We start from the raw sequence: 26876 nt of genomic DNA on the forward strand, positions 1-26876 counted from the left end.
ATGTTGAAAATGCAAGTATTTACCAAAGAGGCAGAAAACAGCATACTAAAGACAAGAAAAAGAAAAGTACTTACGGTCTGTTAGACTAGCAATCCCTGCAAGAGTAGTGATGGGAACATGAGGCATATCCCCATTCATCCTGAAGTTCTGGGAGAGTAGTGCCTACACAGATATTTCAGTTCAGGTGCCAGCTATCATTACTTCCCATCTCCCAAGCACTAAACACAAAACAAAAACAAAAACAAATAAAATCTCTCAGTTTACTTTTAAAAAATTTTACATTCATTAACATAAAAGAAACAGACCTATATGAACTTCAGCTGCTTACTAAATAAATTTTTAAAAGAGTGGCTAGAACAGTGTAGATTTTAAGTAACAGGCGGCATTAGCCAACTAAAAGGCAAGCTTCCTTCTGGTCTCAGAAGCATCTCCTTCATCAAAAAAAGATGCAAGATAAGGCAATTTTTTTAAAAAAAGTTTGGTTAGGTTATACAATACTCAAAAAAAGATAAAGAAACTTCTGTTAGTTCATGCTGAAGTGTGATAGCATTTAATGCATACCCAGTTTAAATAATTAGCTGCTACATTCACTTCCCAGTTTTGCAGAAGGTAGCATTTTCATAAAGAGACTAGCAAAAATAAAAGGAGTAATTTACAGATTCAAAAATAAAGGAGCAAACATACTGACAAATATGAAATCTAAGTACATTATAAAAGTAGTTGTGATTTCAAAATTGATTTGACAATATCTCTTCAATATATAACTCTGGTCAAACTACTACCAGAAATTCTATTTACTCCTCCTGGGGAAAAAACAATGTTCTGCCACCACTGAGCTAGCTCATTTATTTCCTGTAAAACAGCACATTTTATATTCAACTACATAAAAAGGAATTAGTTCACGTGTATTCACTAATTATATAATTACATTTCCAAATGTAAGGAAGTCCGCATTGCTAAAAAAATCCCCCAAAACTGCAGTTCCAAACCATCAAAAATTTATAAACATCACACAGTACAATCTCCTAGTATAAAATGAAATTGATATGATTTTTATGAATACAGTAAAGTAATTTGATAAGTGGTTACCTGTTGTAGACAGGCCACCATGTTGACAGTTTGGGAAATAGTAAAGAATCCTTACAAAGTATTTCTCTTATGTACTGAAATGCCGAAATCATGATTTACTTAGACTTGCCTGTATTTTTGAGAATTACGTATAAAATACATACAAAGCACGAGATCCTTGTAGTTTTTGAGAATTATGTATAAACGCATACAAATCAAGAGATCCTTACGATTTCCTTAGTAATGTTTCTTAGTAACATTCTCTCTTATGCCACACCAACATGGCAACATATGGCAATACATAGCAAAATATAGAGCACCACTGCTTATAAATGCACAGACTCCAAGACAAGAAAAACAAATGTTTTAAGTCTTTTTGTGCTCAAAGTTTTCATCAGCCAGTGGTATTACCTTTTCAAAGTTTCCCTATCTGCATGTTCTTTGAAAAAAATACTAACACTGAGGTTAAACAGAACTGGCAGTGAATTAACTTCCTTTGCTGCACCTGCCACAGTCTCATTCTGACCTAAATTACTTTTTTAAAATTATAGTACCTTGCAGATACAGAAATCAAGTCAGTAAAGAAAATGCTATAGACTACAGACATTTACTCTATGTGGATTGCTGTGTTTTGGGAGTTTTTTTAATCCAGGAGAAAACTTTCCTCAGAGCAGTTTCCACTACTACTCGATACCCAAGGGTTTTTCACCCTGAATGAATACAAATATGTGCAGAATTTCAGTGGTTGCCTGGTTCCACAAATAAGCAATTCTTAAAAAGAAAATTTAAAAATCAAAGAAAGTACTCCAAAAGAGTCCCATAATGAGTCCGCAGCAACAAAGCCACAGGAGATAACACTTCTAAAATCCAAGTTTTCACTGAAAGCCTAGAAACTAAAGAACACCTTTCACACATAAATTGTATTTACTATACAAATGTAACGTCTGACGACTTCTCCTGACTGAAACTGCATCAAAGGAAAGGCCACATCACTAGATGGTATTACCAGAATTTTTTTATGCAGCACAGAAACAATGAAATATAAGAAAAAAAGTCTATTCACTTTCACTTCCTCATCATGTGAGAAAGCTGTTAACACAGAAGCTGTCACTCTTAATTCAAATTCATTCCTAATTCAAGTATTACTGCCACAATAAAATTATATTGACATTTTACAGGAAAAATTCCTCCTCCAAAACCAGACACTTAAAATAAGAAACTTTCTTCACAGATACATGATAAGAAACCTGACAAGGTCCAGACCTCAAAGTGGAGCAAGTGCAGTGAGCAGGGGAAAAGTAAACCTTCTTTGTAAGAGAAGAGTAAAAGGGGTTGGTTTGTTTAACTAACAAAACAAAGGTCAAGAGGAGATGCAGTTGCTCTCTCTAAGGCAGTCAAAGAAGGTTAAAAAGGAAGAAAGCCAATGCTAACACAACAATAAATGAGCACATAAATGCAAGCAAGAAGAAAACCAGAACAGAGTTTTTCACCATCAGAACTGTCAATTTCTCGAAGAGCCTTACATTAGAAGAGATAAGCAACACCACTACTTCAAAGCCGGATTGTACAGATGTAACAGAAGGAACAGGATGTGGTTGTCTGCACCAGCTGGGGGGCACGCATGGCAATTCAAGAAGTGCATCTCTGACATTATGAAGTGTTTGTAAGCATAATGAAATGAATAAACAGATGAGAGCAAACGAGAGAAAGAGAGACTGACGGGATTAAGTGATGAGATTAGTTTACAAAACAAACACAATATGAAGAAGCCACATAGTAATATCTGGGTCCAAATACTACATTCGTTGTGTTGGGGGCAAAATTGTATCTTTATAAAATTGGCAAACAAAGTGGGATTCAATTCCAGAAGCACAGACTGAGATCCAGTGAAACTATAACTCAAATTTGATGCTACTGATAACATCAATAAACTCACTCATTTAAAGTTTTAAAATCTCAAGCAGTTAGGGGAATAAAGACTGACAGCTCAAAACAGTACAGGTTGTTCCATACAAAACATCCAGTACAGCATTTAACAATAGCTTGACTGTCAGACAAGTTTTGTTGGGGTTTTTTCCCTTACCTCCATTCCCAAATGTAAGAAGAGCTAACAGTACTCTTGTAGCAGCTCACTATTAGTCAAGAGGAATAATCATTTTCAATATATAAAAATTTTCCATTCCCAGGCTTGTTCAGGAATTGTTAACAACAGTGTAATATTTTACCCCTTAACTGAAAAAAATGAAACCGTTAGTTATATTAGCTGAATGAAGGAAATTAAAGATCTGCACTGGAAGGCTTTTAACCAATACCTCAGACTGTAGCATAGCAATTCAGACAGAGTACAAGAAAACCAGTCTATATAAATGTATGTGATTCAGTACATAGGAATTTATGCTCTTGTTTCTTTATAAGAATGAACAGATACCATAGAAGACATTTTAGGGAGGAAGGAACTGCAGTGCACAAAGGAAGCGACACAAATAACCTCTCAGTGAAAGGAAAGTGAAATGGAAGCATATCTAAAGAATAACACATGAAAAAGTTACCATCATCATCATCATATACACTAATATAGAAAAGCCAAGCCAACATAGCAAGGAAAGTAATATTTTAAAAGATTAGGCTATGGTTAATAAGTACAAATTTAAAGTGTTATTTTTGTAAGTTATCCTTTTCCCTTTTTTTTTTTAATTTTCTTTTTACATTATCTATATTGCCCTTTACTGTAAAGGCAAAATTAAGGGAGGAAAAGAGGATGAAAGTAAGCTGGGAACAATTTAAATACAGACATTGACATCCAGCAAAGAGAAACTACAAGCATAAATGGAAAAAATTAACCTGTAAAAATAAAATAAGAAATAAAAACAAATTTAAATTGTATTTTTTTCAGATATTGTAGCATTTAATTATCAATTAAATGATGAGAGGACTTTGATCACTGGTTAACATATAAAGGTACAAGCTCTGCATTTATGAAACATTCCTTTTGGTTGAGAAACTGCCTTGTTTCTAACAAAAATACGAGGCTTCCCTAGCTTTGCCATGTGCATGCATGAGGAGTGTAAAAAACAAAACAAGAGGAAAAATCTGTTTATGCAGTAATAGAGAAAGTTTCAGCAGCAGAGCACGATCACAGCAGAGTACAATCTCAGAACTGGGCAGTTTCCTACGTACATTTAAATGTTTCATTTCTCATTCTCCAGAGTATTATTTAACTTACTATATCTTTGGATTTAAAACAATGTATTATATATAAGTGACCTGATATTTTCCAAGAAGTAAAAAGGTGGATTAAAATTAAATTTTAAAGACAAGCTATGATACTAGATATCTAGCTTTTCTTTTTAAAATACATTCTATTAAGTACAGTACTTTAAATAGCCTTGTTTTATTTCACTTAGATTATGAAATCTTTATTTAGCATGAAAGTACTTTAAAAAGCAGTTTCAGTTTCCGCTATGTTGAGTAATATCATATAGTTATAACCACAGCACCATGATCTTGATTTCTTCAGCTGCATAAGCAAATTAAACCAGTAAAACCATGTATTAGCTAATTCATAATTTAGATGAAGAGTGTACATTTTCTTTTCTTTTAAGTCAACATACCTGAAATCACAAATTTGCAAATCTTCGTCTCATAGTCAGTTCTAAACTTCTACATTTTGCAACAAAACTACTTTTCTTGTTTGTTACTGCATGAATCTCGGCTATATATCAATCTATAAACTACCCTTAAAAAATTTCTTAAAGAATGAGAATCACAAAGAGAATCAATTAATATCCTTTAGCTCTCATTCAGGTACGATACTGTGACTGAGGTCATACAGATCATACAGATTTATCCACAAGAGGGCAGATTTCTGGTTTCTATTGCAAAGCTAGTTTTATACAATGACCATAAGTTTCCAGAACTAAGTGCTTTCAAAAATACTTCAAAAACCATACTAAAGAAGGAGATATAGTTGACAAAACATAATCTAATACTTAAGTATCTGGGATGGGACAAGCATACACATTTACAATATAAAGCATTTATATTGTAGCAAATGTCAGTATTGGAAATGAAGAGTAAACATTAATTAATCAGCTGCCTGAGGCAGCTGTCTAAGGTTAAAATAGTAACACAAGAAAACATGAAGCTACTGTATATTTATTTAAGTTGACAGCCAAAGAGGCGGCTGCAGCGTGTAGGTGGAGGTAAGGAAAAGGTGGGGGTGCAAGCAGGGGAGTGTGTGTGTGTGTGTGTGTGTGTGTGTGTGTGTGTGTGTGTGTTGTGTGCCTACTACTGAAACCTGTATCCATTCATAAAGTGATCAGGCAGCAGAAACAGTGATGCTGACAAAACAAGCGAAAAATGAAGAAGTTTGAGACAAGGATTACCTAGTACAACTTCTAAACCAATATTAGCATAATGTGATTTTTTATAGTAGGTGCTCAAATCATCACAAACTACAAACATTGTAAGAAAAAAACCTTAGCGAAAAGTACTATTCTGTACAATTTTAAGTTACATATCAGTATAAAGAAATCTTAAGGGAAAAAAAAATTGAGCAGCCATCTTCTTAATCTGTAACTACTACCACATTCCTTTGGTCTCTGCTGCTCTAATTTGATAAACAATGACACTGATGTCTCTCCTGCCCATGTGATACCAGCGCAGTGACACCACAGTACACGAAAAGATAAATCAAAGTACATGCAGTAGAAGCACAAGACAGTATGAAATTGGTCCGTGGATTCAGCAAAAGACAAACCCTAATGCAGGAGCACACATATTTCTAGCAGGGTAAGCATCAGTCATGCTCTGTAGTAAGCTGTAGTAACTCCCCCTGGGGGAAGACAGAAAGAGAGTTGACACAATCAGACGATGCTCAAATTCAGACCCATCCATTTGCTGAGAACAAATGCCTATAGATAATACGCAGCTTCCCTGATCTGCAGGACAATGGGACTGAGTGCACCCATGGCAAGTTTGCCGACGACCGAGCTGTGTGACACGCAGGAGGGAAGGGGTGTCATCCAAAAGGACCTGGACAGGCTTGAGAAGTGCGAGTGTGCAAACCTTGTGAAGTGGAGCAGTCACAACACTAACTACTACTGAGAAACAAAGGGAGAACACCAACCTACCTCAGTAGCTCATACGTTTATTTGTCATCTGCAGTACATACTTCACACGCAGTTTTTACTCCAAGGAAGAAAGTAAAGCTCTTTTTGCTTTACTATATGCTCAGGCACATATGCAGTGGCTGATATTAGATACAGTTCATTTAATTGGAAGAAAATAGCTAAGGGATGTACGGAACAGCAAAAGCAAATCAAAAAGTTCATTTAAGTCTGGTCTGTCAAATGGAGAATACTTTAGGTTGCAATACCCATCTTCATTAATAAAATAGTTGTGACAAGTATTAGGAAGGAAGTAGCAGCTTGGTTTTTCTTTCTGGAATGTCTCATGTTAGCTGTTAGTAGTGCTGCCCTTTCTTAAACACAGTTATGTACTGACTTTTACCTGTATTTTAAAGATCTTTTATTAGGCTGGAATTTAACCAGACTAAAAGCCTAGTGATTAAACACTGAAGCAAAATTACTTAATACAGTAGTCTCTTCCAATTTTTAATCTTGCATTTCTGCTCTTGAACTCTCTCAGATGCTTCATAACCTTTACAAAAAACTGGTAGGAAATTAACCTCTTGAGGTATCAGCTGATTTTACACAAGTCTTCATGACACACAATTTTTGCCTCTTTTTTGACTTTGAAAATAAATTAAAATCCCTCCAAACTTCTTCCATACACACCAAGAAAACAGATGCATCAGTATACCATTTCTTTAGCAATGCACAATAAACACCAATGTAAAATTCTATATAAACAGATTTAGTGAGCTGCATTTCAAAAACACATCACTGCCCCCTCATGTTGGAATTAATATTGACCAGTGACATGTTATTTCGTTTGCCCCAATATTAATCTTGTTGCCTATTTTTCAACTTTAACGTCACACATATACAAGAGAGATCCTATACAGCACTGCAGGGAGTTAAGAAGCTTCTCTTCTGAATTGCTGTATTACTTCTCCTCATCCTCTCAACACAATGAAGCAATTCCTTCATGCAAAGGCTCTCAACTAGCCCTCGGTAACATATCCAGTTTCCCTCTCTCATATCAAATCCACTCCCACAAGTCTCAGCTACTGGATGAAGAGAGACAGCACACGCTGCAGCCTCTTTCTCAATGGGAACACAAGAATCTCCTCTATTCAACAACTATTTTTCACAAACTAAACTGTCTTGAGACTTTCAGCCCTTGTAAATGATAACTAAAATTTGCTGATGCTTTCCAAAATTATTAGGCTGAGGGACTTGAAGATAAAGAGGTGACTAATGATCAATAGGTAGAAAATTATTAAATTAATCAGTCATTTTAGTGACTGTGTGTAGAGTTTCAGTTATACTGTCCTGCTGTACACATTTGTACAATTACGGCAATGTAATTATTTTTGTAATTTCATGGGATTCAGTACTGAAAATTTGTTCTGTTTGGTACATTTTACACATAAATAACACACAAGGTATTATACATTGTTTATGCAGTATACAGGCAGATATACTCTCTAAAGGAAAGTATGTTGACATTTAAGAGACATAATCCCTAAATAATCAATGGAATTTAACATTTTAATTAAGATTACTAATCTTGCAAAATCATATTGCTTCAAAAGTTTGAACACAAGAGTTTAGTTGCAGTGTTAGTGTCTGATACAGTAACTGTATAGAGACTTCAAGGGATTAAATTTTTCATATGCTTAATAGCTGATTTTAGTTAATGTTTATGTTCTAAAATTGAGAATTACATAAGCCTTTCGAACACACACCATCCAACCTAGCAATGCTAAAACTGTAGAGCTCCATGACTTTGTGACTACAACCAGTGTCAGGATTCTCTGACGTTTTCCTTAATGGCATTTAAAAAATTATCATCCCATCCTATTTAGTTACAATTCCTACTAACATTATAAACAAAGAAGTTAAAAATAAGCCTGTAAAACAGTATCACTAATCAGCCAAGATAGTCCTTTTTCCCAGTTCCATACACATTCTGGTTAGCTAAACTTCTGAAGCACAATGAGCTCAAAGACATAGCACAGAAAACAAACGGATAATAATAAATATTAATAAACCCTGAAGTATAGTACATGTAACATCTAGATGTATTGTGTTGGAATAACTGTTAATGAACTAAGTTCAAATGAAGACCAACTTACCATGAGCAATTTGGGCTAGACACTAACAATCTGGAATCTCTCAACAGCTAGGAAAAACATTATTTTGATGTTTGGTCCTTGTAAGTCGGGGGACAGATTCACATTGGTGCCTACAAAAGTGCCCTATGTAATTCTGAACTGCTGCTGCTGGTTCTCCTACAGCTGCAGCAAAAACACAACAGACGTTTCTTAAGCTCACAAACTGTACTGAAAAGAGGGATGGATTTAAAAAAAAAATTCCTCCGAAGTGGTGTCACTTTCACCTTACTGACCATCTTGATAGCCTGCAGATGTTACAAATCTACAAACCAAAACTACACAGGAATTGCATCAAGTTGTTAGCAAAGCTGCTCTCAGCCTAAAACAAGCTCACAACTTCTATCAAGGTTAAGTTTTGCAACTTCCACAGTTTTCAAACTTACCACTGTCAGAGCATAAACAAACATTCAGTCAAGAACAATTAGATGAAATTATGTTGATCATGCACTAAAAAAGCTTGGGGATTTTTAATGTGTGGCCTGTCCATTTTAAACTTTCTCAGTTCACCTTCACCAGGTACTGCAGCAATACAAAGAAACACAGAATAGCTGTCAAGAGTGAAAAAATACTTGTAGAAGTCATACTTTAGAGCAAAACAAAAGGTAATTATTTATGTGGATAGGAATGCCATGACCCAGTTAGTATAAAACAAGTAAGTGAAGGACAATACTTTGAAGAAAATCCCCTTTTCATAGAAATTCCCTAAAACATGCATCTGATTTTTTTTTCTTTAACAAACTTAACTAACTGAAACCAGTTTGGAAATTTTCTTCAGCCTTGAGTAGAGCTCACTTAATACAACTTAATTTCACAGTAAAATAAAACAAACTGAATTTAAGCTACTAATTCTGAAAGACAATATAAACTCAAATGTTTAATGTAGCTCAACTAAACCACTTTAAATTTATTCCTCCTGTTAACTTGCATTAAAAATCTTAAGTATTGTCATGGTAGACAAAGATTAAGTAATGGCTTTATTTCTAATTATTTGAACAAAGTAATACATTTTGAAATCGTTCAGCTGCACACAAATAATACACCTATGACTTAGCTCTTCACATTTGTTTTTTCAAGAAACAAGAACAATTTTACATTACATGTTGTACATTTCCTATCAGAACTTCTGGTACAAACTTATCAACCACAATAAAGGTACGTAGAACCCAGAAAAGAGATTAGCTATGACATTTCAATACTGAACTGTTGTCAATCTATTAGATTTTATTTTCACTTTAAAGAGCAGAGCAGATCATCAACTGTGACACAAAGAGCTGAGAATTGAGGAATGATTAAAAAAATTTCACTTCATTTGCAGACTTCTTTGCACAACACAGAACATGGCCCATCTGTGATGGCTACCTCCTCATTTCACAATTCCACAATGTACAAGGCTGGAAGAGACAAGGCCAAAGAACTTTCTGAACAGTCCATGAAACTGTGATTACCAACCAAGCAAGTTATCTTTTGCTGACCTTTTTCCCACATCCAAAATAGATGTTTTTAAATTTAACATCTTTGTACTCTAGTGTGGTTTTGTTCTGTTCCTTTAGGTCTATGTTTCATCATCTGTTTTACAGAATTCCCAAGGATAAGGCTGAGTCACAGAGTTACAGAGCTGCAGCTCACTTGCTCAGACAGGTGGATGCGCAGACATGGCTGCGCACTTACAGATACTGAGGAGGTAGATGGAAAAAATAAGTTGAGACAAATCTAAGCAGTACCTCTAACTGGGATTCCCATTCTGTTATGGAATTTGGCTTCTGCTGATGCAGAGAACAGCACAAAGACAAATAACTAAAAATGAAGACAGATACACTCCCCAAAATATTTACGAACACTTGAAAACAGCATCTAGCTGACTGAAGACACAATACACAAACTTACTGTTCCCTGGCCTGTCTTTCTCCTGCTCCAAATACTTATCATTTATCTCTGTCCATCATTAATCCCATTACTGCATAAAAAATGGTCTGCCTGTGCAGATATTTCTCTAAAGGTCTCCTTTACAGTATGCAACACAAAGAACAGCAGAGAACAAGTCACTAAAGTTGACAGGACTGCAAACTGCCATCACCTCTGCAGCTGAACAATGCCTTTCAGTACCAAAGAGGAAACAGTTCACAACAACAAGTATCAAAGACATTGAACACACATTTGTTTTACCTTCTTTGTTCCCCCTCACTCCTTACCCTTCGAAGGAGAAGGAAGGAATAGCGAACTACTACTCTTTATGCATCCAGGAATAGTTATCTCACCACATTTTTTCCCAAAAAACCACAGAATGCTGAAGAAAGTGACCTCTGGGGGATACCTTATTCCATCTCCCACTCAAGCAGGGACACCATGATGTCCAGAAAATTGGAGAGTGGGGAGAGATAAATCCTCCCAATTTAAAAAAAATCCATGGATTCAAAGTGAATATGCATTCTATTTTCTTTGGCTATAATCTTCATTAAAGCTGGCACAGAAGCACCTGATTTGCTCTATAAAAAAATAAATCCAAAGACAATTCAGCCATTGAGACAACATTGAGACTTAGGGAAAAAAGATATCTGCAAAATTTAAGGCTCCCTATTCACAAACTCAAAGGATAAAAAATCCGTAGAGAAACATTATATCAGCAAAATTAGTATTTTCAGTGACTGCAGAATACTCTCTTTTTAAACTTCAACTCTAGTAGACATTGTATCCATTTAAATTTTAAGAGCAAGCAGTGAGTTTTAGATTACAAAGGCCCCAAGGAAAGTAATATTTCTAATCTTGAGAGTGACCGCAATGAAACAAAAACTTCTCCTGAAGTTCACATTAGCCTCTACCTTCAGACCAAGTTACAATTAACCACATAACCATACACCAAAACTATATACAGCTACAAAAGGTTCATCACAAGATAGAAGGGCATCACTAATTGAGAAATTGTACCAAATTATGCAAAGAATTAAGTCTACACTAAAGTTTATTTTCCAAAGCTATTCCATATTGTAGTTTTTACTTTTGGCTTTTAATTCTATCCATGCTTTACTTTGATGGAATGCAGAAAGTTACTTGCTTGAAGACAGCTAGCATGTACAGTAAATAGACAATTTTTTAAAAAATCCCTTTTACTGTAAATAAGAATAACAAATAAAAAACCAAACCAAACACAAACCACCAGAGGCTTTTCAAAAGCATCTTGCAAAAAGAAATGAGTATCTCAACATCTCCAATAGGAAGGGGCTTTTTAAACAAAATTAGAAATATCTATAATGACAGAGACTTTTTTCCTACATGATTAGTGGATGCAACGAAGTATTTTCTATTCTTCTCAACTCACGGGACTGTAGAACATAGCTTTCGGCTTTAAGAGCTTCTCAATATGAGCCACAGGCTTCCTACACTTCCTTGGACAAACATGAAGAACTTTGATTAAACAAGCTTTCTGCAACCAGATGAAGAAGTTGAAAGGGAAACATATCCAAGTATCTAACTTTTCTATTTGCCTAATCAGAGCGTAGCTGTAGTTTAGATTTCTCCTTAAGAGAAAGCTTTCTTGCTTAAGAGAAGCAACTCTTCTCTTAAATTACCGAATTCAGCTGCTGAATTAACCGTTATTCACACTCAGCATACAGACTCACAAACAAAATGATTGCTTCCCAAGCCTTGAAGGAACAAAATATTTTGGCAAATTGCTCAATTGTTCCTAATTCCTTTCACATCTGACCCACCTGAAACTTCTTTTGCAGGTTTCAAAGCAACAGTCATTGCCTTTGCAACTGTAACAGAAAATACATGGCTGACACAATGACCATCTGACTTCCCTCAATTTAATGCAGTTTCCCAGCATGACTTTTGCAAGCCAGTACCATCTTCCAAGGGAATTATTGCTAATTAGCACACAAAAATTTGACAGTATATTATCCAGAGTTTGAATGATTGATGCTGAAAATTGCATTCCAAGTTAATTTAAGAAAAAACCAAAACAACAACAAAAACCCCAAACCAAAACAAACAAAAAAAAACCACCACCAAAAAACAACCCCCCCCAAATAAATCTACCAAGCAACCAACCAACCCATCTTTAAGATATTGGTTCTCAGAAATGCCTTTACTAAACCTCAGTTCCTCTTGGGAAAATGGAAGCCCTTCAGAATCACTCCTCAGCAGAAATTTCACAGCAAGATGTAAAAAGGACTGGAAATGCCAAAACTCGAGCTGATTCCAAGTTTCTAAGCTCAGAGGGCAATTTTGATATCTGGCCTTCATAAACCAGGCAAAAACTCTAATAAAAATGCTATTTCAATGTCCAGAATATTATGTGAGACAAGTGATCTTAGAAAGATGTAAGCAGGCAGTCACTCCCTTAACATTTCCAGTAAGTTTGTCCACCTCTTGTAACTAAATTTACTTAGAAAGCCTTCATTGCTTATTAACACATAATGGAAAAAAAGGGTTTCTACTATTAAATGAAAGCTGAGTACATGAAGTGTGAATATAATCCATGATACACACAAATAAATCCTACCTGGAAAAAAATCTGAGATAATAATTTGACGAATTTGAGGAAACTGGAAAGATTCACACTACATCTCTCTACAGCGACAATTCTCTCTGTAGTACAAAGAGCATAGTTCCTTTTGGAAACGATGCAGGGGACTCAGACTACATTTTTTTCCTAATCATGAATGACAATGCCTACTTAATTTCTTTTTAGGGAAGAGAGGGTATCAGTCATAGGAATTAATCACGAAGACATCTAACACTTTCAAGAGAGGATTAGAGAATACAGAGTAGTAGTCCCCATTACTGAAGGAGAGTCTTTCAGGATTTCATTTTGTTCCACCTTCTTCCGATGAGTATGTCCTTTCCCCCGCTCTTGCAATCTTGTGTGAAATAGTTCTTAGGCAATACATGTACCATAAGATAATTTCAATGGCTCTGAGCATATCAAAGTTGCCGGAAGTGATGAAATTTATCGTGCAAAGGGATTTCTCAAGTACATTATACTTCAATTTGAAGTTTTAAAAGAAAAAAATTGTACCTTGTCACTGGCTTGCAAGGAAGACACCAGAGAAAAAGAAACAACAAAAACCCCAACTAGCCAACCAACGAACAGAAAAAAATCCAGGCCTACCCTCGAAACACAAAAAAATTAACTTTATTTTGGTGACAAAAAGAGGTGACTTTTATTAATTAATGCTTTTAGAGTAAGATATTTTGATTGGAGGACAGAGACATTTTTTAACTTTTTTAACTTCCTTGAGTTATTATTGAGTTAATGCAGTGTATATTTATCCTTTAATGCCTCTTGGAGACATTTTCTAAAACATGGGTGGTGAATTGCAAGGACTGCTGCTTTTAAAACAAGGTACCCTGATGCTTTCTAGAAAGCAGAGATTTTTTAAAATTTTGCATTTAAAAAATATTTAATACTTTAAGGAAAATTTAAAGACTGTATGTTGTTAAGTAAGAGACATCATAATGCTTCTCTGTGATTTCAGCAAAACCTTAAGAGGAAACAAACTCACCTCTGATTTTTTTCTCCTGCTAAACTTTTGGCTCTTAAGACTGGTAACATGAGTTATTAATTCAGTACTGTTTTTTCATGCGGTGACTGTGCTGTAATTTTTCCATTTATTATCTTATTTGTCATGGAACAAGCATCTTGCAATTCACAGTTACATTCCACTTTTTATCTAACTAGACACCCTCTCTGTATATACTAAATTTCCCCTCTTTGTTTATTTTGGCCTCCTTTTTTGGTTTGTAAAATCTCCTAATGGAAAGTAGTACTTCAGATATGGAGATGATATTAATGCATCATATAATTTATTAGGAACTTTTGTGGAGTCACTTGTTATGAATTTATGCGTTTGTGGTGTTTTCTTGGTAGACCTAGTAAAGGTGCTTTTGCTGGTGGGTAATTTCTGTCAGTGAATACATACAGAACATATTAAAAATTTGCTCTTAATTGAACATGTTGACCTAGCGAATTGTGCTTTTCTACAGCTGAAATTTTAAACACAGACTGAAGCAGTAAGTAGAGGAAAAGTGATTACTTTCAAACTGCCCTGTCCTTTTTGGTTGGGTTTCTAAAATCACATTGTAATGAAGTATCTCTCTTCCTTGGTTTGTTTGTACTAATTAGAAATAGACTGTGAAGTTTTGCACTCTTCAGCAGTAGAATAAAAGAGAGTAGTCTTGTCAGATTTTAGCAGGGAAGGATAGGCTATTTCTGTTTCACTTTAACCCCCTAATCATTAGTTTACAGAAATAATTTGGGGTAATTTTAATTTTATTATTCTTTTGTATCAATCTCAGTAAGTTGTTTAGAAACCACTTGAACTCAGTTGTACATAAATCAGTCTGTAGTCATACTTACCATCCTTAAATAATTGCAGTTAAATTGCCATAACTTGGAATCTTCGTGAGTAATTTTAAAGTTTGCTTTCTGAGTATTGTAATTACATGTTCATCAGTTTTTATGTTTAATGGGCATTTAAATAACTTTTTCAGATGCTGAAAGCAGGAGTTGGTACAACAATCACAAGGTCACTCACTGCCTTTTGGAAGAGCTATGTAGTTTTAGCCACTATGTATCCCTTGAGAGACTGCTCCTAACAGTTTCATTTTCCAGTTTGTTCTTTGATCTTTGGTCCTTCTGAAACTGTCAGCTGAAGGCCATCAAATCCTTGTCATTACTGACACTGCTTGGAGCAGCTCCTGCATTTTTATTAGACTCCCGTATTTGTTAACAAAATACGCTAGTAAGTGGGATACAGTCTCACAGCTTTTGTCAAGACTTGTTGGTGCAAAACCTGGTCAACTGCCATATGATAGTAATTTCTTCTTTACCTGGAGTAGTTTTTTGTTTCCCGGTATTCTGGGAGTTAGCAGTGGTGCTATTATCTAAAATTTATTTGCATTGGTTTTAACTGGTAAGACTGTGCTATGGGAATCGCAGGCACTGAGGCCAGCTGAGAAGTTTGAACGCAGTGAAGATTGCCATTGGCTAAAGGAGGATTGTGCTAGGGAACATTTAGTCAAACTGGATATGCACAGGTAAGTCCATGGGACCTGGTCAAGTTAATCCATGAGTGCTGAGTGAGCTGGCAAACATCAGTGTGAGAGCATTCTCAGCAATTCTTGAAATGTCATGGTGATCAGGGGAAGCAGAAGAAAATCCATTTAGGGGAAAACAAAGGGTAATCAAACACTGGCACCCGATGGGTTGTGAAAACTCTGTCATTGGAGTTACTCAAAACCTGACAGGACACAGCCCTGAGCAATCTGCTGTAGTTGACACTGCTCTGAGCAGGGGCATTGGACTAGATGACCTCTAGAGGTTCCTTCCAACCTTAAACATCATAGGATTTTATAGAATTTTTAAAAACACTTCATTCTGTTAAGACAGAAAACTTTGTGTTTTTTAATATTCACACCTAGTAAGTGCCAGGGTATCTACTAAAACATTCTTTCATAGCATTATTCTTGGTTTCAGTAACTTACCTTTCAGCTGCATTTTATTGACAGGAAACATGAAGTCTTCTTCTTGTCCCACTAAATTAAACAAATACAGCTGGAATAAATTAAATCACTATCATGTATTTTCAAGCATTTCCGAATTTTAGACATTCTCTTCCTTCCACCATAGAACAATTTTTGATGAAGAGTAACATTCCAAAGCAGCATTTTAACTGGAATTTGTGGCCCATTGTACCTGTGTACTGACTACTGGAGAATTCAAGCTCGTAATACCACCTTAGGTTTTACACATTATTCAGAACTGGAAGGTAACTTTGGAAAAAGAAGAATAATTTTAAATAACGTAGTCTCATTTCCTTTGTCATAACCCGAAAGTGCTATGACTCTTCCCAGTAAGCAATTCACTCAGCATTACCTGAATAGCAGTTTACAGGCCCTAGCTGAAAAAAGGTGAGGTACTTAATTTAAATTGCAAATGGAATCTTGTATAGTCTGAAGATCTAAGGAAAAAAAAATCTAAACTAAAACTAAGTCTAAACTGTTAAAGAAGGTAATATTTTAAACAGATTAATATAAAACCATAGCAGAAATAGAGTGTGAACAGCATCTGGAATAAAGAATCTCTCTACAACTAAATTACTGTGAACCTCTCTAACACTAAATTACTGTTTCTTAGGAAAGTCATCAAAGACACAGTTCTAAATACTGCTAAGAGAAGATTGTACACCTGCTACAGCTGCACCTAATGAAGAGCCTCAAAGTACCTTGTATTCACTACCATAGATGACAGGTTTGGCAGTTTTCAGCACTGATTTCAGAAATGGAAAAGGTACACGGACATAGTGATGGAAGATTTATTTAGCTTCAGAAATTAATAATAGAAGGAAAATATCATGATTTCAGTATTCTTCTCACAAAACTGTTGAAATCTTGTCAGTTAAAACTGCATGAGAATACACTCCAAGTGTAGACTACAACAAATCATGTATGGCCAAAAACTATCTTCAGCTGAATGTTTTTCTGATCAAGCACAGTGGGAAACCAAGGAACTTCTTTCCAGAAGTCTCTACCATGACAGTACAAACACATGCATAGGTCCGTGTGACCCAATTAAAAGAGTGTCTACACATGTACAGTATAATACCCTCCAGCAGCTATCTTTCCTTCCTCGTGCCTGAAGAGCGCATCACAGCTCTTCAAAATATCTTCATGAGACTGTGTGAAAGTATTCTCATACACCTTCTACAGTGCTGATTCAGACAGCTTGCAAATGGCAAATGATTTTTTAAAGTAAGGTTCAAAGCAAGGAGACAAGGAAAAACTTCCAATACACACTATCCAGGAAAACACTGCTCTCTAGAGAAGAGTCTAAGGTGTCTAAATGCACATGGGAATTTCTTACAATTTCCTTGTTTATCAGAATACAGTATCACAATTACTGTCCATAATACAGGGACAACCAGGCTCAGTATGCTTCCTTTGCTTTACACAGGGAAGCAACAACGTAAACTTCATCAACACAGTGAAGGTACATATAGAAAACCACACAGAGAGCAGAACAACTCTCTACAAAAGCTTAGCATAAAGATGAGAGGATAAGTATCTAAAGCTAGAAGAAAAGCTCAACTACTATTTTAGTTTACAATGTCCCTATTTATTCCATCTAAAACAGGTACTTTGATTAATCTGAGTATATATTTGGCTGGTGAACTATTTCAGTTTCTCAGATACTTTACAAAATTGTATCAGTACTTGACAGAAAAAAAACAAAAAAGAGGTAACTGTACAAAATAAATTGGGGGAAAACCCACTAGCATGTTTTCCCACAGTAAGCTGTAATTTGATAAAAACTGATCACCAATAGTTTAGAAAATAAAATTGCTTACTTTAACAGCACATTGCTTATATTAGAAAATAACAAAATCAAAGATCAAGAACATTGCAGAAAAAGGCAAAGACTTCTGCAATATGCATGAGATCTCAGGATTTAGTGTGCCAAAAATCAAACAAACACAGAAAGAACTGTGAAACAAATGCAAAAATCAAATACCAGAAACATTGATAAGGATAAAGAATCTCATGGAAGTGTTTGACTAATGATATTAATCCAGGTATAATAAAGTGCCTTTCAAAAGGAAGCATTCCTCAGAATGTATTTAATTTTACTAATTACAAATTAAGTTACGAACTTAAAATTACATGGATCCGTATCAGCTGTTATACATACAATTTACAATTGCAGATAAGTGAAACTACTCCAGTAATTCTGGCTGGACATACCAAGCATTTTAAAGTTTCAGGGTAATATTACTGATTCATCATCATCCTCCTCCTCCTCTGAACACTGAAACAGAATTATTAAAAATCATGAACAGCCAGGATCTCAGTGTAAGATTTCTTCTCAGATGACAAATGGTTTATCATATCTGTGTAACTAAAATCTTGTCTTTTCAAACCTGTATGAAATAAATGATAAATAATTTTATATTTTTCTCATCTAATTGATTTAAGTTTCCCACCAAAACACCAATTGATTCAGTATCTCACTTCATGAAGAATGTCTTTCAAGAGGGAAATTGTCTCCTCTGATCTAACACTGATCAACAAATAGTAAAGCTTCATTCTACATCTTTCACATGTCAATTATCTAGAGATTAACACAATATTAAATTCTTCCATCTTCTGGAGAGCTGATCCCCAGGAAATATGCTTTATTAAAAGCCTATCCTATAAATCACAGTGTTGGCTCCTTCTCTGGTTATTGGTAAAGCCATCAGATAAAGTTCAAACGGGTAAATTCAGATAACCACTTTATGACAACATTATAAAAAATAAGAAAAGCCTGTATCTATCAAGTAGTCAAGACAAGAACTATGCATTATCCCCTGACACTTATTTTACACACTTCCTGATGGTTTTAGTTGAAGTTCTACCTCAGAAAGCCAAACAAATACTGACCCTTACAAAACGGAAGCATATGATAGTTATGTGATAGTGAAGTTTTGCTTTGGCTTTGTCAGTTTGATTTGGGCTTGGCGGTGGGTTTTGGATGTAGTTTAGCTGTTGGGTTTTTTAAAATCTAATTACTCAATAATTCACGAATCAGTTTTAAATGTTGGCTGCAGGGTTCCTGGATGCAAAAAATTACACTGTCAACTACTGGACTGCTGCTTTGCATTACCTGTACAGTTACTGGCATACATTTCCATGTTCTTTTAGCTCTGGACACAACTGAATATATTACAATTTTTTAACATTGTTCAGCAATACTCTGCACAATTTATAAGAAACTGTAGAGCTGTAACCAGCTGGTCAGCTTGTTACAGACCAGTAAGCAGCAGAGACTTCTAATTTTACGTTTACCTTCATCAGATTATTGAGGACTAAACAAATAACAGCTATACTTTTTGACTCAATAATCCTGGTTTTCTCCTTTGCCCCTGTAAGTTCCTGCAGTCATTGCAGCAACTACTATAGAGGTCTGTCCTTCATTTCAGTCTGTGTGGACTGAACGTTGATTCCATGTGGATGTTCCTCAAGGAATTACTCACTTGGTTTGTTCAGCCTGGAGGAGACCTCATAGCAGTCTACAAATTCCTTACAAGGGGAAGTGGAGAGGCAGGCACTGATATCTCTCTCTGGTGACAAGTGAGACCATGGAAATGGCCTCAAGTTGTGTCAGGGGAGGTTTCGGTTGGATATCAGGAAAGAGTGTTTTCACCCAGAGGGTGGCTGGGCACTGGAACAGGCTCCCCAGGGCAGTGGTCACAGCACAGCCTGACAGAGCTAAAGAGGTGTTTGGACAATGCTCTCAGGCACATGGTGTGACTCTGGGATGGTGAGCAGGACCAGGAACTGGACTCAATGACCCTCATTCTTTCAATTCAGTATATTCTATGATTTCAAATTCTACTTTGCACAACAAATAAACCACATTTGAACCATGGATTGCACTAATAATAATGACAATGATGAGGATCTGTCAATGATTTTTGATGCTTTAGGACAAGAGTAACTTGGACATGAGGATGCTTTTGGACATTGTTAGAGAATTCAGAATTTTATGTCATCTGCTCCTCCTGAAAGTCAGCTGTGGTACTTCCACACTGCAACAGTCAACGTATCGCTCAATCTTCATCTTACAAATCCCCAAAAACTCATCATTCTATATGCTGGGAAGAATTTTCAATATTATGAGAACCTGAAGCACTTGATTTTCCCAACAAACAGTACACAGAATAGGAGAAAAAGGTAGGCAAGTCAAGGCAGTTTACCTTATAAACTACCCTTTGCTATCAATGAAAACTAATAGCAGTTACTTCCATAGTTGTAGAGGAGAATGAAATTTTTGTCATTCTAACAACTGTTGAAAAATTTAATGCAAAAAAGCCAAACAAACAAAAATGTACCAATTTATAACACTGTGTATAGAAGAGTAACCAGGAAAAAAAAAATTATTGTGTACGTATTTTGGGTCAGAAAGGTTTCTCCATTATATAAACTCAATTTTATCATAGACTAAAAAGGCTTTTTTCAGTTACAGAAAGAAAATGCGAAAATTTTAAAACTGTATTTCAGCTCTGCAAAACTGCCTTCAGGTCAGGAAAGTAGAGAATTCTTCTAGGTTTTTCTGAGTGTGCCTCCTGATAACAAAAGTAGTCTAATATTGCAAGGTTTTCCCTCTCACACTGGTGTCTTAGACTAGCCAGGAGAGTTTACACCAGCCAGTGTTTAAGCCGATAATCTGAGAATTCAGGCACACTCCACAGAGTCCAAATATTCTGCCAGGGATGGAAAGAATTAAGGCATTATCATCAGAATCTCTAGATATGACCCATAAACCCTTTCTCTGTTTCTCTCCTCTCTCTGTACACAGATAGAGCGAAACAAACTGTTTCATGTGCAGCAGAACCAAGGAGAACTTGTTTCACACAGCTTTGTATTCACACCAACTTGAACCTCAGCCTTTAACTCTTATCTATCAGTTTATGGATAACCATTATTTATCAGGTTATAGATATCTTACCACATAAAACACACAACATCAACTTCCTAATTCAGAGCTACAGGGATGCTGGTCAATGCTATGAAGTGAAGTTATGAGTGATTTTATCCTGAGACAACACGGCTGGGAAGAACTAATTAAAACTTATGCCACATTTGGCCAAAACAGCCTTCATGAAGCCTGCCATGGCAAACTGTGCTTCTCTTTCAGATGAAGCTGACAGGCTGCAGCAACAGAAAAGTTTCAGAATCTGGTACAATTGTGTTTGTTTCTGTAAAAAATTAAGCTAAAAAATTGCACAGCACTCACAATCTTAAGAAACTTATATTGACAGATAGGGAAACACTACAGAAAGTGACATATGATAGTCACCAAGTTGAACAAACTAGCAACTTAACTCAGAGGTGGCTTATCAAATCCCTGATTCAATAGAAGATGGATTATTAAACACTTTCAATTTTGCAAGTCATGGAATGAAGGTAGCATAAACAGCAGCAACTTAGAATGTTAAAATAATATAATCAAAGTCTCACCTACATATATTTATTTGCAGCTTTACTTCACTGACACAATTTAATCTGCTTTTTCAAATCTAAATTTTACAAATGTAGAAATTCTGTCTGATTTCACATGTATTTTGTAAACCTCAAGAACAGTAAATATTGAACTTTGTGTAACTGCCAAACTTAAAAGCTTTTCTTCCAAAGCATTTTCAAATTATTTGCATTTTATCAAAAAACTTAAGGGGAAGAGAGCACAACAGAATCAGTTAATACGCTAAAAGCTTTCATTCTTTTTCAACTACGAGGGACAGAAATTGCATACTGGTGATTACAAATTCTAAATTTTCATTTTATTAACAGCTAGTAAAGAATAACGATACAGCCAAGTATGATGCTATTCACTCTGTTTACTACATTCTTGGGATAGGGGAATTCACAAAGTATTTTCTCCTCAGCTAAGGACTGCTGACACTGTTAGGTAAAGAAGGGAAGATTTATCACCATATCCATTACCATTGTTTATAAGGCTGCAGTTCAAGGTGCAGGTTAAACTCTGTGGTCCCTATTTTCCCTATACATTTATATATAATCCAGGTTTCTCTATCCTAATCAACCTATTCTTTAGCTCCAAGCATATGGACTGAACCCATGGCAAAAGCATGGGACTCCAAACCGGACTAGAAAGAATACTGTTCCTTATTGTTTTTTTAACAATCAAATAATTTACCACATGATTTTTGGTCTAGGCAAACTCACCTCTTGATGCCTCAACTTTTCTTTAAATATGTACAGAAACGGGATGGCACATCTGCTAAGGTATGTAGAAACAGAACACGAAACTACTCAGCCTCCTTCATTCTTTCCACTCTTTTCTAAGATTTATCAAACATGGTCATTCACAACAGCATTCACAAATAAAAGTCCCATCTGAGTATACATGAAAACAGAACAAAACTATTTTAGAGTAGAAATGAAACAGCCAAGTTAGTTACTTTGAAACAAAGAAATACACTTCAGCAACAGAAATAGTTTTGGTAAAGAGACTATGTGATACAATATGCATTTAGAAAGTAAGCTTTCCAAAACAGGGTCTTAACTATGGGATTTTTTTGCGAATGATAGTCTAATGTAATTCGCTGACCTCAAAAAATAGCTCCTATAGCAGCACTTACTACAAATCAACATCATTTCTCTGACGTGTACTCATATCAAAAAAACGAACATGTAGCAAGTGCATTTGTTTTTTAACTGCCTACCTTCAAATGCAGCATCAAATCAGATTCTTCCTTTCAAACATACCACTTCATTGGTCCTGCATTACAGTTGCACAAATCTTTCAATGGAAACAGCACTGCACTATAAATGTTTGTTTCATTTCCACCTTTAGATACTCAGAAATCTTAATCTTATTAGAACCAGTGGATTTATGTATAAATAAGTAAGTATAAGTAAGTTCCAGCTGAGCGAAGTGAGGGGGACAAATTAATCTCACCTACTAGTTGTACCAATGACTCTACATTCCCAACAGAAAAAAACCAGAACCTTCACAAAAGAAATGAACAGAAATTTTAGGTACCAATGTAAAAATTCAGTATACATTTAGAAGGCGATTAGATATTAAGTTCCCATTCACAGATAGCTACAGTCTAAAACTACCAGTAATTCCATTATTCTGAATATGGCTAAATATACTAGTCCCATAATATGATATTCAGGTTCTTGTAACTTCTGTTAAGATTTTTTTTTTGTTAGATTATATATTTTCACATTAGAAACAATTTTCTCACAGTCTTTTCTCAAGAAATAAGGATTTCCCTGATCATGCAGTCCCGAGCATCATCATTTGCATCACATAATGTACTTCAAGCATTTAGCAATTTCATAAACATTTTGCCTTCATCATTCCTACTGGAAGGTAATTCCAGTATCTCATTCCTTTGCATTCAAGAGCCTTACATAAATTTCCAGTTGGAAATTATTCTCTGCCAGTTTATGTTCCCTTTTTCTTGCATCTTCTTGGCCGGTAGCTTCTCTCCTTTCCAAATGTAAATCTTTCTGGAAAATTTAGAGCTCATTTATATCATCCCTCTCAAGCCCCTAAAGACAGGGCTGTAGAACACAAGCAAAATATATGATTGACAATTAGGAGAATCACTTAAAACAAAACAAAACAAAACAAAAAAACCCCACCAAAAACTACAAAAAAACCCTCCCAAAACACCGTCCCAAGTTCAGAAACGGAACAAGAGAGAAAAAAAGGCTTGGGAATTGCTGCATGATTAGGTCAAATATTAAGAGTACCACTTGTAAACACTCTGAGCTAGTCGGACACAAGCCAGCTGTAGCCCAGAAATCATGTAAACAAATTAGTTCTAATTAGTTTCAAGTAGTTTAGCTGCACAGTAACATATGCTGAGACCCTGCTGTTACAAAAATAAGTTTTTACATAAAATAAATTCTCCCAACCTTACTATCCTCTATACCTGATACCATCATACCTGATTATTTTCCTGAGCCCAAAAGAATCATACACAAATACATTGCATGTCAGTGCTTGTACTCTGATACTTTCTACAAAAATATTAGCTCTTCTGATAGATGAAAAAACTGCACATGCTTTTTAATAGTTTCATTTTGCTGATGACTAAGTATTTTGTAATAATTTTAATATACACGATGTTATGCTTACTCTATAGACATATCATGTGGAAAAGCTGTCTGTTTACAGCATAAATTCTAGTAATAAATCTTTAAATGTACCAACATTTCGCACTTGAATTTTATCCTACCTCTATTTCTGCAGCTCTTAAGGTCATCAAATGTTTCCTGACAGGCATTTTAAACCTTCCATATGCTGACAATAGATAACAACTTTGTATCCACAAGTCATAACTTTTTTTTATTCATGGCTTTTTAAGAAGTCTCTATTTTATAAAGCTTCTGGATTCATCTTTTTAAAATCTTATTTCCTTATATTAATCTTTTAATGTCTAACAATCCTTAACATTACAGCGCATTCCTTCTTGCACTGACCTAAAAATTAGATTCTTAACTGGCATATAACTTTTCAGTAGGTAAAATAAAGTTTGTTCTTTAGAAAAGATTAAATTATTTTATTTATATATCACTACTGTGAAATTACATTGATTTGAATACATAACAGCAGCTTTCCATTTACAAAAAAGCTATATCCATAGGAATGGGAAATAAAGAATAAATATATTAGGAAGAAACAGAGTCTCTAATTATGATTACTTGAAGTAACACCTTTTAGATAAACATCTTTATCTGAATGAAATATCTAATTCCATCAAATCCATGGGAGGTACCATACAACTCACCTCAGACAGGCGATTAGCTTCCAAATGTTGTGCTTAAATGAAACTTTGTATTCACACTTGGATTATCTTGAATACATTACTCAAGTAAGACTGAACTGGACCAGTATTTTAACGAAGCTTTCTCTCTATAACTGCTGTTGCTACCAAGTACAGACAATGATTCTAAACAGAAGTTGGCACAAAATCAGCCTGTTTACTGTTAGAGGGACATCTGGACCAACCCTTTGCTCAAAGTAAGAGCAATGTCAAAGTTATGCCAGGTTACTAAGGGCCATCCCAGTCAATCTGGTTTCAAGAATGGGGATTCACTGTGAATTTTCCCCAGTTAAAACCAGTTAGAATTCCCTTATTGCAACAGCAGCTGTTGTTTCTTTTGTTTTGCCCCTCAGAGGAGTCTGCCTTGTCTTCTACATAAACGGTCATTATTAGCCAGGTTAAGGACAGCATTTCAATCCCTCTCTTAGCTTTCTCTTCACCACAGCAACCAAATCTCAGATTCTCCTCCTAAATTTCACGCTTCAGCCCCCTAAACATCTCAGTAGCCCTCCGTCACACTTGCTCCACTTGGTCATCCTTTTTTTAGCTGACTGTGCCATTTACATTCTGTTTTGAGCCTGATTTTGTCTTCACGTCCCATAGCGTAATTCATTGTTACAGCTGTCATCACGGCATTTTGAGCCCAACTTTTCATCTTCTATCTTCCACTAGCTTCCATATCTACCCCATAATGTTACAGCTGCAAGATTTTGTGGTTTTCCCGTATCACTTACATGCTTGGTCTCACATCACACTTTATTCCATCTCCTCTACACTGTCAATAAGGCCAACCTCCTCTATCATTTGCTCCTCTCATACTAATAGTCAAATGTTTTGAATGCTTTGTTCTGTGTTCTGTATACAAAGTAAAATTCCTAGATACACCACAAGTCCTTTGTGTTCTCCACCCTGGTATCTTTTATGAACGATACTCCCCTTAAAAGAGCACAGAACACATGCTGATTATCCTGAACAAGGTACAACTTGTATACACGAAGGTGTTAGTTTCATCTGGGGTAGAGTTAACCATGATAACTCTTTATATAACCTTGTAAACATACTGAATTTACCTATTTTATTTACCAAAAAATTACCCCATCTTTCCTGAGACTTACTGCAACTTCTGGTTTAGAAGGCAGCCACACAGCAGAGGAAATGAGCTACTCTTTCACCACTTCCGAAAAACTACTTATTTCAGATATGGATTTGATTGTTTTCCTGATTAATTGCTGAATAAGTTTATATTGCCAATATTCTGGCTTAGGTCTCTTCTTCTTTGGTCTTCTTCTGCTGTGCATCAGCTGAGATATGGTCATTGCTGACTTCCTGCAGCTTTGCAACTCAAATATAGCAAAAGTGCAAACAAGCTCTGTCAATATACAAAAACATTATGCTATCATACTTTGACAATGGAAGTTTAGGCCTAGAAAACACGTATTTTATACATCAGGAATATTTCAGTTTCATTTACTTTTGCATTAGTGTAGCAATTTAATAAAAATTTTGTATTGTAGGCTAGATTAAAGACAAGCTGGAATCTGAAGCACTTCAAAATTATTCATATATTTAAAATTTAGATTGTTCACAAGCTGAAAGAATTTTAACAATGTACTGTATTGCGTACACAAACAAAAAAATGCAGCACAAAATAACATGATCGGTTGACTAAGTTAGTCCTGTTAGTCTTCTGTAAATTGTAATCATAAACATCAAGAAACAGGAAGAGTAAATAGAAATTAACATACAAAACAATAAATGCAGGACAACCTGAGAATGGGAGATGCTGAGTAAGAGTAGTAGCACTAAAGGTGCTGACATAAAGCACAGGATAAAGTTCCATGTAACAGCTGAACTGACTGCCACTGCTCACAGCACTGTCTCCAATTCATTATTCATTTCAATGAGAAAGCACAAACAGGAGGGTAAGAATGAGATGACCTAATCTAATCCTGAAAGGGGGTAATCAAGAAAACAAACCTGAATTTTAATTTTCTAATGCAATTAGGAGCTGGATTGAGAATCAATAGAAAGGTGCTAACCATTTCTTTATCTCTCTTTGCCTTTTTCTGTGTATTTCCAATCTTTAAAGAAAAAAACAAATATAGCTCCTTTCCTACTATTGCTGTAACCAGCAACTCTTCAAAACCCTGTTTTACGAA

The 26876-nt window shown here is 35.4% G+C and overlaps 1 protein-coding gene across 4 annotated transcripts in view; it reads right to left on the reverse strand.

Moving 5' to 3' along the window:
• Nucleotides 1-26876, reverse strand: part of NIPBL (NIPBL cohesin loading factor) — a 139575-nt gene that overhangs the window by 92477 nt on the left and 20222 nt on the right. For all 4 annotated transcript variants that reach the window (XM_014875485.2, XM_014875486.2, XM_014875482.2 and 1 more), the window contains exon 2: nt 75-218. In XM_014875485.2, coding sequence (XP_014730971.1) covers nt 75-138 — 64 coding nt within the window. In that variant the 5' untranslated portion in view covers nt 139-218. The remainder of the gene's footprint in view (nt 1-74; nt 219-26876) is intronic.

This window comes from Sturnus vulgaris, chromosome Z, assembly GCF_052056855.1.
Source record: "Sturnus vulgaris isolate bStuVul1 chromosome Z, bStuVul1.hap1, whole genome shotgun sequence".
In the NCBI taxonomy this organism is placed as follows: domain Eukaryota; kingdom Metazoa; phylum Chordata; class Aves; order Passeriformes; family Sturnidae; genus Sturnus; species Sturnus vulgaris.